This window comes from Erpetoichthys calabaricus, chromosome 1, assembly GCF_900747795.2.
Source record: "Erpetoichthys calabaricus chromosome 1, fErpCal1.3, whole genome shotgun sequence".
Lineage (NCBI taxonomy): Eukaryota > Metazoa > Chordata > Cladistia > Polypteriformes > Polypteridae > Erpetoichthys > Erpetoichthys calabaricus.
In genome coordinates this window covers 344,645,464-344,661,338 of record NC_041394.2, presented here as the reverse complement: position 1 = coordinate 344,661,338, position 15,875 = coordinate 344,645,464, and the positions used below count along the sequence as shown (strand labels likewise).

The following is a 15,875-nucleotide window of genomic DNA, read 5'->3' as shown; positions in this document are numbered from 1 at the left end:
AGGTTGATGAATGAAGGGAATGAGAGAAAGAGAAGGTTGGATGATGTGGAAATAATGAATCAGGAACTGCAACGGATTAGCAAGAACGAAGTTAAGGACAGCTATGAAGATGATGAAGAATGGGAAGACTTTAGGTCCAGATGACATATCTGTGAAAGCATGGATGTGTTTAGGAGAGATGGCAGTGGAGTTTTTAACCAGATTGTTTAATTCAATCTTGGAAACTGAGAGGATCCCTGAGGAGTGGAGAATAAGGGTGATGTGCAGAACTGTAGTATCTTCAGGGGGATAAAACTGATGAGCCAGAGCATGAAGTTATGCCTGAAGTTGTGCATCTCCCAAGGTTTCTTCCATTTTTATTCTCTACTAGGGTTTTTTTGGGAGTTTTTCCTTGTCTTCTTAGTGAGTCAAGGCTGGGGGGCTGTCAAGAGGCAGGGCCTGTTAAAGCCCATTGCGGCACTTCTTGTGTGATTTTGGGCTATACAAAAATAAGTTGTATTGTATTGTATTGTATTGTATTGTTAGGAGCAAGAGTAGTAGAAGCTAGGTTAAAAAGGAAGGTGATGATTAGTGAGCAGCAGTATGGTTTTCTACCAGGAAAGAGCAGCACAGATGCAATGTTTGCTCTGAGGATGTTGATGGAGAAGTATAGAGAAGCCCAGAAGCAGCTGCATTGTGTCTTAGTGGACTTGGAGAAGGCATATGACGGTACCTCGAGAGATGTTGTGGTATTGTATGAGGAAGTCAGGAGTGGCAGAAAAGCATGTAAGAGTTGTACAGAATATGAACGAGGGAAGTGTGACAGTGGTGTGAGTGAAGATTGAAAGGGAATGTCTACAAGAGAGTAATGAGACAAGCTATGTTATATGGGTTAGAAACTGTGACACTGGAAAAAAGACAGGAGAGAAAGCTGAGTTATGGATGTTAATATTTGCATTGGGTGTGACGAGGGTGGACAGGATTAGAAATAAGTACATTAGAGGGTCATAGAGGTGAGATTGCATTGATTTGGACATGTGCAGAGGGGAGATGCTGGGTATATTGGGAGAAGGATGCTAGGGATGGAGTTGCCAGGCACAAGGAAAAGAGGAAGGCCTAAGAGGGGGCTGGGCATTCTCATGGTCTGGAACCCCTGCAGATTTTATTTTTTTCTCCAGCCATCTGGAGTTTTTTTTTTTTTTTTTCTGTCCTCCCTGGCCATCGGGTCGTACTCTTATTCTATGTTAATTAGTGGTGTCTTATTTTAATTCTTATATTGTCTTTTTTTTCTCTTTTCTTCATCATGTAAAGCACTTTGAGATACACTATTTGTATGAAAATGTGCTATATAAATACATGTTGTTGTTGTAAGAGAAGATTTATGGATTTTGTGAGATAGGACATGTAGGTGATATATGTGATAGAGCAAGATGCAGAGTACAGGAACGTATGGAAACAATGATTTGCTGTGGTGACCCCTAAAAGGAACAGCCGAAAGATGAAGAATAACCACCATATCAATTTGTTCATGTTTCTGAGTAACTTCTATACTACAAACCATGACAGAACAGAGGAAACTAAACTTTAGTGAATGTGAACTTGAGGCATTACTGACATTTGGCAGAGTTTAAAGAGAGACCAGAGGCGCCTGCCTCATCCACGCTTGCACTATGTTACTAAAATAAGTGTCAAATAAAGGGTATTTTTCCTCAATTTTTCATGGACACAGTTAATGTAAATATACTCACTGGCCGCTTTATTAGGTACACTATGCAAATACCACGTTGGACCCCATTTTGTGTGATGTAATTCTTTGTGGCATAGACAAGGTGCTGGAAACATTTCTCAGGGACTTTGGTCCATATTGACATTATAGCTTCATGAAATTGCTGCAGATTTGTCAACTGCACATCCACGATGTGAATCTCTATTTCCACCACATCCCAAAGGTGCTCTATCAGATTGAAATCTGGTGACTGTGGAGGCCATTGCATTTGTCATGTTCAAGAAACCAGTCTGAGATGATTTGAGCTTTGTCACATGCCGCATTATCCTGCTGGAAAAAGCCATCAGAATATAGATACACTGCAGTCACAAAGGGACGGACATGGTCAGCAAAAATACTCATGCAGGTTGTGGCACTTAAACGATGCTCAAATGGTAATAAGTGGCCCAAAATGAGCCTAGAAAATATCCCCCACACATTTATACCACCATAACCAGCCTAAACTGTTGATACAAGGCAGGATGAATCTATGCTTTCATGTTGTTGCCACCAAATTCTGACCCTACCATCCGAATTTCACAGCAGAATTTGAGACTCAGCAGACCAGGCAATGTTTTACCAATCTTCTATTGTCCAATTTTGGCAAGCCAGTGTGAATTTTAGCCTCAGTTGCCTGTTCTTAGTTGACAGGAGTGAAACTCGGTGTGGTCTCCTGCCGTTGTAGCCCATCTGCTTCATGGATCGATGTGTTGTATGTTTGGAGATGTATACTAGTTTTAACGAGTGCTTATTTGACTTACTGTTGCCTTTCTATCAGCTTGAAACAGTCTGGCTATTCTCCTCTAACCTCTGGCATCAACAAGGCATTTTCGCCCAGAGAACTGCTGCTCACTGGATATTTTCCTTTTTTCAGACCATTCTCTGTAAACCTTAAGAGATGGTAGAGCATGAAAATCCCAGTAGATCAGCAGCTTATACCTGATTGCACAAAATAGCGGTGTGGCAGACTGAGCAAATTTCCGTCCCACATCACACATATGCTATAACTTTCAAGTCAGGTAACTAAGTCGCACCCAAATGTTACACTATGCATATATTTTCTAACTTCTTAACATAAGAAAGCGCTTATTTTGCCACAAAAAATGCATAGACAAGCACACTTAAAAACACATTTAAATAGTGCTACTTGTATTTGTGTGCGTTTTTGTGACGATGACTGACTTACAAGCTGGTTTAGATATCCTGAAGCCATCCCCTAAGAGCTGTGTGCTGAATTGGAGCCGACATTACAGAGACCATCAAAATCACACAATCCCTGTTCCATAACAGGTTTATAACAGTCAGGTTTAAGAAATTGATGAAATCAAAATGGGCCTGCTGCATCATTGAAATGTACGATGAAATAAGATTTTCAGATCACTTCATTGTCCTGCTGGATGCAGTCACTAAACCCCACCAACAGAAAAGTCTGCGTAAGACTTACAGATATTCATAACTTCCCGAAACTGTAAGCTAATTTCCACGGCAAGTTCAGGTTTTATAAATTCTATCTTTTGCATAAGATATATCTTGCACACTTTTCTGAAAACAAATAAGTTTTATACATGAGGCCTCTTGGCACCAGCACTAGTGGGCTGCTAAAACCACATCGGTGTGTTCACATGCAGTGCTGCTGATTAATCCAGTTTGACTCCGCACTCACCACTCTGGTCTCTCTGCACACCTGCACACTCTTTTGTCCACATCCCTTCACACTCGTGGTGTTGTACACTACCACTCACTCCTGTACCCCACAAACCTCTCACCGGCTACATACACACTTATATCTCCTTATTTTTTCTCTTTGTTTCTCTTCTTCTTAAAGTAGACTTCTTCTTGTCACTCCTTTTTGTTTCTTTTTCTCCATGTTTCTCATGTCTGGCTAGCAGGTTTTCCCTCCTTTCATTTTTATTTCAAACATGTCCTTTGGTTTGATGTTCTACTCTCTCATTTAGTCCATCCGCTTGCACCTCACACTTACAAACTTGAACCTTTGCTCCTATTTGTTCACATATCTTTATATTGACCATCTTTTGTATTTGTTCTCACTGTTCCTATCTCTATTCTTTGTCATCATCTTCTTCTTTATTCTCCAGTTTCTTCTCATTTCAGCCAAAATAACATCCCTGTCCATGTAGGCCACCTACTCAATAAAGACCTTCTGACTCTGGTCACTCTTCAGTGACAGACCTGAATGTTCAACTCTGCTCGAGGTTGTCACATCACTTATTGAGACCCAGGCTGTCCTTTTGTCTAAATGTCTACCTGTCTGTAGTTGTATTTATAGACACAATTAACAAAGCAGGGGTATTATTGTGGATTGATATGAAGGACCAAAAGTGAACTGAAAGACAAGCAGACCACATGGACCTTTAGATGATAAAGTGATGAGACTGACCTGAGTCTGAGGTGTCAAAGGGCTGAACTGGACCTTGAATGTGATAGCTGAAGTGATGGATTGTGGGAAAAATTATTACAATGAATATGGAATGAGGTGACAAGTTCAGCATGTGTTTGTGTGAATTTATTGGACTGGCATTCCTGGGCACTCATTATCCTCACACAGTTAACAGTTGCTCCTCGAGTTGTTCTGTCGACAGTCCATTTACATGAACATAATAAACAGGAATGGATTAAAACAAAAAAATTTATTTAATGGAGTAGATAACACAAATTCACTGGACTGTCCTCCTTCTGACTTGTCGTTATGAAAACATCAGCTGAAACCACGAAACAGAAAAAGAAAAAAGAAAGAATGAGAAAGTCAGACAACAATGAGACCCCATGTGTTTCTTCTCTTGACACACACAAAATCTTTCCATGGTCTTCAAGTGTTCTTCTCATACAATCACAGTGATGTCTTATGAACTTTCTTCTCAAAACGTGTCTGTGGAGGAGACTATGGCAGCTCACATCCATTTTGTTTTTCTGTTCTTCTTGTTTCTTTTGGACTTTTGATTCTATTACCAAGATGTTCGTTATTCTCTTGTGATCAGAGCTTCACTATGGATGGATGTCACAGTCAATGAGGGCTCAGTTTTTGTCACAAACGGTGGAAAGTTTGTTTTGTTTACTTTTGTGTCGTCTGTTGCCTGTCTGTCCCTCTTTGTGTCCTTACTTTTTCTCTCTTTACCTCCACAGCCTGTATCAATGTGAGCTCAATTCCAGATGTTGCTCAGCTCTCTCATCAGTCGTTTCTTCTCCACACTCACGACTGACTGAATTGATCCTGGGCAAAAATGAAATTGGGGACTTAGGATTGGATCAGCTGTGTAAGGGAATGAGTAGTGAAAACTGCAAATTAGAGAAACTGAGGTGAGTGAACAACAAGTGATTTTGTAGTCTTGTCTGTGTCCCTTTCCTCCATTGTCACCTTCCACCCTCACATTCTTGTTATTGCCTCAGTAAATTTTGTTAAAAGTTTAAAAAAACTTGGAAGCAGAACAGCTGACCAGAGTGACTGTAGCAAAGAGGAGTGGACATCTGCAGCTGGACTGTGGTGACAGGCAGGAGCAGGAAGAGTAGGAGAGCAAAGGTAATGAGGGACAAGAGAAGCAGATGAACAAAGAGAAGAAAATGAGCCATCAAACAAGAGAACAGGACCGATGATAAACAGAAGGAGTGAGAAGTGTCCATACAAGAGAATGGGACACAAAGGGAACAGCATCAGTAAAATTGATCAGCCAACCATAGATAGAAGGAGAAGGACACAGGGAGGAGAATTTTCTGACTGAAGGCAGTGTGGACAGTAAGATGTGAGACAATTCAACACTCATACCCCAGAAGACTTATTTGTTTTGATTTCGTTGTATGTGTGAATTACTTGGGCTGTTACCAACATCTAGTGTAAATTTCATGTCAATAGCCCCATTAGAAATATATTTACTGTTTAAAACATTGACATGTTTAATACTTAATTTCCCCGCTGTATATGGAGGGGCAGTCAGATTTTTTTTGCCCATGATAATGACTGGTTAATGAGCCAATTTAAACTTTCAACAGACCTTCTCTTGTAACTGTGTGCAGGATTGACCCCGGCATTAGAAAGACAAATTGTCCATAATCAGGCTTTTCCCGAATATTTCAACTGAATATCCCAGCCAAGCTTGAGCTCCAATATGAGTGCTGTAATGGAAGCCATAAGTTGACTGATGAGGCCCCACATTCAGTTTTCATAGTTTGTTTTTATATATACCAACATAAAAATGCAGTTTGCAGCAGTGTCCAATTTTCCTAATGTAATCAGAGCAATTGACAGTACAGTACTCATATTCCAATAAGGATACATAGCAAAAATGAAGCTGCTTTTGTTAACTGTAAGCTGCGACATTCCATTAATGCTAAAGTCATCTATGATGCCAAGGTGAGACTGACAAATGTTGTGGCTTGGTGGCCCGGGCCAACCCATGAATTATTTATATAGAGGCAAAGTAGAATTGAGCAGATGACTTGCAATTGGTGCTGCACAAGATGGCTGGCTTGATGGAAAAGCAATTGACTGAACCCTTAGTGTTTCATACAGCCTGTACTATTCATGGTGATGGAAATCATTATGAAGCATGCCATAGAAATCCTCAAATGTAATTGGCCCAAGGCTGGATGCATCAAGTGGGAGGCTGCTCTACCATCCTTTGAAGGTCCGCATCATTGTGACTGCATATGTATGAAGTTAATTAGCATAGTCCGTATATGGATGTTTCAGGGTGGCAACCAGGTAGAGATGATGTATGCATTTTCCTGTTTAATGGCAACTGCATAATTTCTTTCTTGACTCCACACAGTTTTATACATGAGACCGCTGCTGAGCCGATTTTCACTGCTATGACCATTTCACAGCTGCCATGACCCCTTACAATCATTGTGTTTGCACTAACATTCACTCCAGCACTCCCACAGACCTCTCACCTAGTGTACCCAGTTGTTGCCCTGTTGAAATTATTAGTTTTACATCATACTTTACTATGACATGTAAAATTTAAATTTGTGTGGAAATTAGGATATTTTTAAGGATGATTTAGATAAGACCACACTTTTAAATGTCTAAAATCTGTAAACAAGACCATCAAACCCATAAGAAAAGGCCAGCATTGTGTTTGATTGGGTGCTTATCACTTGCTGGGATGGCTTCAAGGTGCCCCATGTCAAGAAAGCACAACACCCTGGTCCACTAGCGAAAGCTCAGCCTAAATAACAGATTGAACTCAAGGGATTCAACTAACAAAACACTAAAACTGGCTTGTAATGTTGTAGCTGTCCATCTGAGAAATTCTCTGAGCAAGAGGGTTATAATGCCATTTAAAGACCTCACCTTGTGAAGTGTGGCACAGTGAACAGACCATTTGAACAGTTGTTTTTTTTTTCACCTTTAATCCTCTGACAAATACGGCAAAGGAGGATAATCTTTTGAGCATTTACATTTTATAGTAACTAACTGTGTAGTTACTTACAATAATGATTTGAATATTAGACATGTAAAATAGAGAAAATAGCAATAAGGAAACATTACCTTTGTAAAGCAAAGTATAATTTAACTATATGTTAAGAATATAAGAAGAGATTGTTTATTTTAAAGAAAAAATGGATGTATTACATCATCTCAGAAAAGAAAGTCCAAAATGGGACAAAAGCTAATTGATAAATAGGAGGATATGAGGAGATGTCTGCCATGCAGTGTTTTCTGGGTCTATGCTTGTGTTTTTAAGTTGTGTGGTTGCTATGTCCTCTGTGATGTTGTATGTAGTATGGAGGTTAAGGGTTGTGGAGTTTGTGTCTGTAGAAACTATTACTTTGTGTAGTGTTGCTGTATGTTGTTATTAAATTATTTTATCATATGGTCGAAGTGAGTTGTTCTATATCATCTTTGAGGTGGAGGTGGTGTTTGTGTTTTGTGTATTCTTTTGAAGCTCTTATAGGTTGGTTTGTGACCAATGTATCGCTGCAATGGAATACATTATTATTATTATTATTATTGTTTTTGTTGTTGTTATATACAACAGTCATGATTACTGACATCACTTGAATTGAATTGAATTCTTTTATTGTCATTGTACAGTACAATGAAATTCAATATGCAACTTCTCCATAAAAAATTTTCCAATAACAAAAATATGATAAAAGCCATGAGAATGTAATATATGAAGGCATAAGTACAATATAATGTTCCACAGCCTGTATCAATGTGAGCTCAATTCCAGATGTTGCTCAGCTCTCTCATCAGTCGTTTCTTCTCCACACTCACGACTGACTGAATTGATCCTGAGCAACATAATAAACACGAATGGAACATAATAAACACGAATGGATTAAAACAGAAAAAAATTCATTTAATGGAGTAGATAACACAAATTCACTGGACTGTCCTACTTCTCACTTGTCTTTATGATGATATCAGCTGAAACCACAAAACAGAAAAAGAAAAAAAAAGAATGAGAAAAACAGACAACAATGAGATCCCATGTGTTTCTTGTCTTGACACACACAATGTCTTTCCATGGTCTTCAAGTGTTCTTCTCATACAATCACAGTGTTGTTTTATGAACTATCTTCTCAAAACGTGTCTGAGGAGGAGATTATGGCAGCTCACATCCATTTTGTTTTTCTGTTTTTTTTGTTTCTTTTGGACTTTTGATTTCATTACCAAGATGTTCTTTTTTCTACTGTGATCAGAGCTTCACTATGGATGGATGTCATGGTCAGCGCAATCAATGAGGGCTCAGTTTTTGTCAAAACGCTGGAAAGTTTTTGTTTATTTTTGTGTCGTCTGTTGCCTGTCTGTCCCTCTTTGTGTCCTTACTTTTTCTCTCTTTACCTCCACAGCCTGTATCAATGTGATCTCAATTCCAGATGTTGCTCAGCTCTCTCATCAGTCGTTTCTTCTCCACACTCACGACTGACTGAATTGATCCTGAGCAAAAATGAAATTGGGGACTTAGGACTGGATCAGCTGTGTAAGGGAATGAGTAGTGAAAACTGCAAATTTGTGAAACTGAGGTGAGTGAACAACAAGTGATTTTGTAGTCTTGTCTGTGTCCGTTTCCTCCATTGTCACCTTCCACCATCACATTCCTGTTATTGCCTCACTAAAGTTTGTTAAAAGTTAAAAAAAATGTGGAAGCAGAACAGCTGACCAGAGTGTCTGTAGCAAAGAGGAGTGGACATCTGCAGCTGGACTGTGGTGACAGGCAGGAGCAGGAAGAGTAGGAGAGCAAAGGTAATGAGGGACAAGAGAAGCAGATGAACAAAGAGAAGAAAATGAGCCATCAAACAAGAGAAAAGGACTAATAATAAAGAGAAAGAGTGAGAAGTGTCCATACAAGAGAATGGGACACAAAGGAAACAGCATCAGTAAAACTGATCAGCCAACAATAGATAGACGGAGAAGGACACAGGAAGGAGAATTTTATGACTGAAGGCAGTGTGGACAGTAAGATGTGAGACAATTTAACACTCATCCCCCAGAAGCCTTAATTTATGGACTTGTTTGTTTTGATTTCGTTGTATGTGTGAATTACTTGGGCTGTTACCAACATCTATACTAATAAAAGGCAACGCCCTCACTGACTCACTCACTCACTCACTCACTCACTCACTCACTCACTCACTCACTCACTCACTCACTCACTCACTCACTCACTCACTCACTCACTAATTGTCCAACTTCCCGTGTAGGTGGAAGGCTGAAATTTGGCAGGCTCATTTCTTACAGCTTATTTACAAAAGTTAGGCAGGTTTCATTTCGAAATTCTACACGTAACGGTCATAACTGGAACCTACTTTTGTATACTGTATACGGCCATAGCGGGCAGCTCGGTCGCCGTGTGAGGTGGTTGCGTCTTGCGTCTTGCATCATCACGCCTCCCACGTGATTGAGTGCCTGCCCATATAAGGTAAATATTCGCGGGTGAAGGACTATGCTTAGCATATTCATAAGTGCGGCTGCTGCGGAAATCAGCACGCCTCCCACGTAATTGACTGCCTGCCCATATAAGGCCGTTCTTTGCTGCGGTGTCTTCATTAATTTTCTTGCTTCGCCAAGGAAGCAGCCTTTTCACAGCTTAAACACTGTTTAATAAACGAACGACATATAAGGCTGTCCTTTTTCCTTGCTTTGCCAAGGAAGCAGCCTTTTTATTTAATCCACGGGTTCTCCGCTGTTTTATTGTTCATTTATTACGATTGTTATAGTTATTGTGTAGGTTTTATGTAATCCACGGGTTCTCCGGTGTTTTATTGTTCATTTGTTAAGATTGTTATAGTTATTGTGTAGGTATTTTACACTTAGTTTACTGTTCAGGTAACCATTTCATTTATTTAATCCGCGGCTTCTCTGCTGTTGTTTTAAGGAACTTCGTGCAGGTGCCGCCAAATACGCCATAAAAGGCCATCTTTTCTCCTTGCTTCGCGGTTCTCTACTGTTTCGTTTATTACGATTGTTATAATTATTGTGTAGGTATTTTATACTTTGTTTACTGATCAAATACCCATTCCCTTTATTCTTCCAACTGTACCCCTATTAACATGTCTATGGAGGTGATCACCATCAATCAAAGAACTATCACTTACCGAGTGGTGTCCATGCCCTGAGATGGTGCCTGCCTTTTCCATTCTCTGTGTTACATATTGCACGGACATATCAGGCTCACTTTTGATATCCGCAGGGACATTGTGTCTTATGTATTAAATGACTGGGACAGGTTCAAAGTGTGGACTGATGATGGTACAGGAGATAATTATAGTACACAGGAGCACTATAAGACTGAAATGCACAAACCCTTCACCTTTGGTTCTGCATGTGAGTTGATGGCTGCCGCTGAATTGTTTGGTTGTCGCTTTCAAGTGTACCAAAATGGCCAAATATTTTACACCTTTGGAGAACCATCAATGCCTCTTAAACATCTTAGATTCACAGGTGACGATTTGAGTAGTGGACACTTTGATGTTTATGAATGTTTAAACTCTCAAAAGATGGATGCGAAGTTATTGATGAAGCCAGTTTTATGCTTATATCAATTGATACATACCGAATGTCAGTTCAACACAAATCCAGCTCGAGCTGATTATGACAGCAGCAATCCAAGCTGTGAGAACACAGTAAAAAGGAGGCGTATCAGACGTCGTGGTACATTTTCTGATGCAGCTAGACGGAAGCAACTTCATGCAGCTGCCGCCAAATACTCGCAGAAAAATCCACAAGTTAATAGGGACGCTGTGGCTAAATACTCGCAAGCACATCCACAACTTAATAGGGACGCTGTCGCTAAATACTCGCAAGCAAATCCACAAGTTCATAGAGACGCTGTCGCTAAATACACGGAGGCAAATCCACAAGTTAATAGAGCTTCTGTTTCTAGATACGATCCCAATAATGAAAAGCGGCTCATACGAAAACAACAGGTTTGGCTCAAAAAAGCCAATTGTGGATTTGCGTACGACCCAAACATACATTATGAGTCTGACAAAACAGTACATATTGGATCCATGGATGTTCACTGTGACTATTGTCAAGCTCAGAAGTGGAAATGCGAGTGTCCTGGTTTGTGCTGTAACGTTGGTAAAGTCTCTCTCACTCCTTTACGTAAACTTCCTGACCTTCTTGAGGGCCTGTTAAATGGCGAACATCCTTAAAGTGAGCATTTCTTCAACAATATTCGAAAGCACAACAGCGCATTTCAAATGACGTCATTTGGTGCTAAACAAATCGATGAGGGAAATTTTATGCCTTCATTTAAAGTTCAGGGACAAGTGTATCACTTGATTGGCAGTCTTTTACCTATGCCAAGTGAGGAACACAAATTTTTGCAAATTTATTTCATCGGGGACGATGAAAAGGAAGCACAAATCCGCTGCGCTAATTTTTCTGGACTTAACATACCCCTGGTCAAGCAATTACAAAAAATGCTCCATGACTGTAACACTTACATCCAGGACTTCCACTCCACAATGGACAGTATTTCAGATGATGACAAAGACTTCAAAGTTGTCATTCACGCAGACAAAAAACCATTACATGCACACAAAGGCAGATTTAATAAACCCACAGTTCATCAAGTTGGTGTTGTCATCGTTGGGCAAACGTTCAGCAATAGAGATATTGTCTTGAAAACCAGAGACAATAAACTACAACGCATTAAGGAAACCCACAGATCCTATGATGCACTTCAATATCCTCTCATGTTCTGCTATGGTGAAGACGGCTATTCTGTGTCTATACCTCAAGTTCATGCTACCAGTAAGTTACCTATGAACAAAACCGTCTCTGCAGCAAACTTCTATTCATACCGGCTTATGATCAGACAACATCATGATAATACTATCCTTTTCTTCCAAACTTTATTAAATCAGTTTTTAGTTAGATATGTACGCAAAAATTGAATCCGAAAGACTAAATTATATCAGACTAAATCAGAAAAAACTACGAGCTGAAAATTACGTTCACTTAAATGATGCTATTGACAAAAATGACACTGATTTCATAGAACTTGGTCAAGCTGTGATATTACCATCTTCCTTCACTGGAGGACCTCGCTATATGTACGAGCGTACACAAGACGCAATGACATACGTACGTCATTATGGCCGCCCTGACTTATTCATCACATTTACTTGCAATCCTAAATGGCCTGACATCACTGAAATTCTCCTTCCACGTCAAAAACCTCACGATCGCCACAACCTTATCATTCGTATATTTCATCTCAAGATTCGCAAAACGATAGACTTGCTCACGAAGAGTAACATTTTCGGCTGTACAAATTGCTACATGTACACCATAGAGTGGAAAAAGCGAGGTATTTCCCATGCACACATTCTATTGTGGCTAAAAGATAGGATTAAACCAGCTCTCATCAATCAAGTCATCCGTGCGGAAATTCCTGATCCACAGACTGACCCTGCCCTACACAAAATAGTAAAATCCACCATGATTCACAGCCCATGTGGACCTCATAATATCAACTCACCCTGCATGATCAACAGAATATGCACTAAGAAGTACCCGCGTCCATTCATCTCAGAAACTCAGACCGGAGAAGATGGTTACCCTCAGTACCGCCGGCGCGCACCTGCTGATGGAGGTCATACAATTAACATCAAAGGAGTAGATATCAACAACAGATGGGTGGTCCCTTATAGTCCTGTGCTGTCCCGCTTCTTCAATGCTCACATCAATGTCGAATTTTGCAGTTCAGTAAAATCAATTAAATACATCTGCAAGTATGTTAACAAGGGAAGTAACCAGGCAGTATTTACAATACAAAATGAAAATGACGAAGTATCTCGATACGAAGCTGGTCATTACATTAGTAGCTCTGAAGCAGCCTGGCGCATTTTCTGTTTCCCATTCACGAACGTTTCCCTCCGGTCGTTCATCTTGCTGTGCATCTTGAGAAAGGACAAAGAATTTATTTCACAGAAGGCAACGTTGCCGATAGAGTACACAATCCACCACAAACCACCCTTTTAGCGTTCTTTGACCTTTGTAAACACGATGATTTTGCAAAACAACTTTATTATAATGAAATTCCATCATATTATGTGTGGGGAAACAACATGTTTCGTCGAAGTTTAAAAATGTTTACTTTTTTCTTAATTAAAATATTCAGCCAGTATTTTGCCGCTGTGAAGCGCGGGTATTTTGCTAGTCTGGTATAAATTTCATGTCAATTGCCCCACTAGAAATATATTTACTGTTTAAAACGTTGATGTGTTCAATACTTATTTTCCCCGCTGTATATGGAGGGGCAGACGAGTTTTTTTGCCCATGATAATGACTGGTTAATGAGCCAATTTAAACTTTCAACAGGCCTTCTCTTGAAACTGTTTGCAGAAATGACCCCGGCATTAGAAAGACAGATTGCCAATAATCAGGCTTTACCCGAATATCTCAACAGAGCTTGAGCTCTACCATGACTGCTGTAATGGAAGCCATAAGATGACTTATGAGGCCCCATGTTCAATTTTCATTGTTTGTTTTTATATATAACAACATAAAAAGGCAGTTTGCAGCAGTGTCCAGTTTTCCTAATGTAATCAGAGCAATTAACAATACTCATATTCCAATAAGGATTCAGAGCAAAAATGAAGCTGCTTTTGTTAACTTTAAGCTGCGACATTCCATTAACGCTAAAGTCACCTATGATGCCAAGGTGAGACTGACAAACGTTGTAGTTTGGTGGCCCGGTCCAACCCATGAATTATTTATATAGAGGCAATGTAGCATTGATCAGACGACTTGCAGTTGGTGCTGCACAAGATAGCTGGCTTGTTGGAAAGGCAACTGACTGAACCCTTAGTGTTTCATGCAGCCTATACTATTCATAGTGATGGAAATTATTATGAAGCATGTCATAGAAATCCTTAAATGTAATTGGCCCAAGGCTGAATGCATCAAGTGGGAGGCTGCTCTACCCTCCTTTGAAGGTCCGCATCATTGTGACTGCATATGTATGACGTTAATTAGCATAGTCCATATATGGATGTTTCAGGGTGGCAACCAGGTAGAGATGATGTATGCATTTTCCTTATTATAGCAACTGCATAATTTCTTTCTTGACTCCACACAGTTTTATACATGAGACCGCTGCTGAGCCGATTTTCACTGCTATGACCATTTCACAGCTGCCATGACCCCTTACAATCATTGTGTTTGCACTAACATTCACTCCAGCACTCCCACAGACCTCTCACCTAGTGTACCCAGTTGTTGCCCAGTTAAAATGATTAGTTTTACATCATACTTTACTAAGACTTGTAAAATTTAAATTTGTATGGAAATTAGGATATTTTTAGGATGATTTAGATAAGACCAGACTTTTAAATGTCTGAAATCTGTAAACAAGACCATCAAACCCATAAGAAAAGGCCAGCATTGTGTTTGATTGGGTGCTCATCACTTTCTGGGATGGCTTCAAGGTGCCCCATGTCAAGAAAGCACAACACCCTGGTCCACTAGCGAAAGCTCAGCCTAAATACCAGATTGAACTCGAGAGATTCAACTAACAAAACACTAAAACTGGCTTGTAATGTTGTAGCTGTCCATCTGAGAAATTTTCTGAGCAAGAGGGTTATAATGCCCTCACCTCGTGAAGTGTGGCACAGTGAACAGACCATTTGAACAGTTGGTTTTTTTTTCACCTTTGTCCTCTGACAAATACAGCAAAGGATGATGATCTTTTGAGCATTTACATTTTATAGTAACTAACTGTGTAGTTACTTACAATAATGATTTGAATATTAGACATGTAAAATAGGGAAAATAGAAATAGATAGATAGATAGATAGATAGATAGATAGATAGATAGATAGATAGATAGATAGATAGATAGATAGATAGATAGATAGATAGATAGATAGATAGATAGATAGATAGATAGATAGATAGATAGATAGATAGATAGATAGATAGATAGATAGATAGATAGATAGATAGATAGATACTTTATTAATTCCAGGGGGAAATTCACATACTCCAGCAGCAAAAAATATTAAATTAAAGAGTAATAAAAAATGCAGGTAAAAAACAGACAATAACTTGAATAATGTTCAACGTTTACCCCCTCTGGTGGAATTGAAGAGTCGCATAGTTTGGGGGAGGAATGATCTTCTCAGTCTGTCAGTGGAGCAGGACAGTGACAGCAGTCTGTCGCTGAAACTGCTCCTCTGTCTGGAGATGACACTGTTTAATGGATGTAGTGGATTCTCCATAATTGATAGGAGCCTGCTGAGTGCCCGTTGCTCTTCTACGGATGTCAAACCATCCAGCTCTATGCCAACAATAGAGCCTGCCTTCCTCACCAGTTTGTCCAGGCGTGAGGCATCCTTCTTCTTAATGCTGCCTCCCCAGCACACCACTGCGTAGAAGAGGGCACTCGCCACAACCATCTGATAGAACATCTGCAGCATCTTACTGCAGATGTTGAAGGATGCCAGTCTTCTAAGGAAGTACGGGCGGCTCTGTCCTTTCTTGCACAGATAATCAGTATTGGCAGTCCAGTCCAATTTATCGTCCAGCTGCACTCCCAGGTATTTATAGGTCTGCACCCTCTGCACACAGTCACCTCTGATGATCATGGGGTCCATGAGGGGCCTGGGTCTCCTAAAATCCACCACCAGTTCCTTGGTTTTGCTGGTGTTC

General features: G+C 39.9%; 1 protein-coding gene across 4 annotated transcripts in view; it reads left to right on the top strand.

The window, feature by feature from the left end:
* LOC114644738 (NACHT, LRR and PYD domains-containing protein 12-like) overlaps positions 1 to 15,875 on the top strand; it is a 217,671-nt gene that overhangs the window by 96,535 nt on the left and 105,261 nt on the right. For 2 of the 4 annotated variants that reach the window (XM_051924823.1, XM_051924832.1), the window contains exon 12: positions 4,886 to 5,059. In XM_051924823.1, coding sequence (XP_051780783.1) covers positions 4,886 to 5,059 — 174 coding nt within the window. Of the gene's footprint in view, positions 1 to 4,885; positions 5,060 to 8,560; positions 8,735 to 15,875 lie in introns of all 4 variants that reach the window. The other 2 variants (XM_051924827.1, XM_051924836.1) reach the window with 2 other exon arrangements.